We start from the raw sequence: 991 nt of genomic DNA, 5'->3' as shown, positions 1-991 counted from the left end.
GGGTGAAGAGGCACGTCCGAGGCGAGCCGCACGCCCTGCCCTTCAATGACCCAGTGTGGCCCAACATGTGGTACCTGGTGGGTATCTCCCCACTGCAAAGAACCTACTGCTTTAAGGAGGGTGGGGTGTTAATTATTTTAATCAGTCTTTAATGAAACACCTTAATAATAGCAAATGTGCGTGGCAGTGGGGTTGTAAAATGGCAAATTAATACATGGAGGAGGCGCCGCACGCCCTGCCCTTCAATGACCCAGTGTGGCCCAACATGTGGTACCTGGTGGGTATCTCCCCACTGCAAAGAACCTACTGCTTTAAGGAGGGTGGGGTGTTAATTATTTTAATCAGTCTTTAATGAAACACCTTAATAATAGCAAATGTGCGTGGCAGTGGGGTTGTAAAATGGCAAATTAATACATGGAGGAGGCCAGTTTGAAGTGCTTCACCACCATTAGCAGCCCCTTGCTATGATCTGCACAGCAGAGACTTGGGAGCCCAAGAGTTGCAATTGTCTATTTGCAATATCGTTTTTCTCCTGCCTGCTTCATCGATCTGTATTTGACAGGAAAATTCATTTAAAATAAAGCACAGAAAGGAAGCGAGCACTTCAAAACCAAAGAGCCCACAGTATGCGAAATGGAAGAGGAAAACAATAATAGGGAGACAGCCTGGATTAACTGCTGCCGGACGGCTTTGATCAGTGGAGTAAAGTTGCCACAAATCTACAAGTTATATGGCAGGGGATGGGATGTAAATATACTTTCGGGTTGATTAAATGGGCTCCCAGCCCAGCTGCTGGCTTAGATGGGCACAAACAGGGTTGCAGCCCTTCTGCAGCTGTGTTTTCCCCCTGTAGCACTGTGGCGATAAAGGCAGTCGCTGCAGGTCGGAGATGAACATCCTGGCAGCCTGGCAGAGGGGCTACACCGGCAAGAACGTGGTGGTCACCATCCTCGATGACGGCATAGAGAGGAACCACCCCGACCTCCTGCAA

At 48.9% G+C, this 991-nt stretch overlaps 1 protein-coding gene across 1 annotated transcript in view; it reads left to right on the top strand.

The window, feature by feature from the left end:
- Positions 1 to 991, top strand: part of PCSK6 (proprotein convertase subtilisin/kexin type 6) — a gene marked incomplete at its 5' end in the record, with an annotated part of 28,323 nt that overhangs the window by 4,528 nt on the left and 22,804 nt on the right. Inside the window, 2 exons of the mRNA XM_010024901.1 lie at positions 1 to 77; positions 854 to 991. The exon at positions 1 to 77 is cut by the window's left edge and continues 52 nt beyond it; the exon at positions 854 to 991 is cut by the window's right edge and continues 4 nt beyond it. Coding sequence (XP_010023203.1) covers positions 1 to 77; positions 854 to 991 — 215 coding nt within the window. The remainder of the gene's footprint in view (positions 78 to 853) is intronic.

Source organism: Nestor notabilis, unplaced genomic scaffold (genome assembly GCF_000696875.1).
Source record: "Nestor notabilis isolate BGI_N333 unplaced genomic scaffold, ASM69687v1 scaffold13462, whole genome shotgun sequence".
NCBI lineage: Eukaryota > Metazoa > Chordata > Aves > Psittaciformes > Psittacidae > Nestor > Nestor notabilis.
Note: the sequence above shows the minus strand (reverse complement) of the source record. Positions and strands in the feature narration are given on the sequence as shown.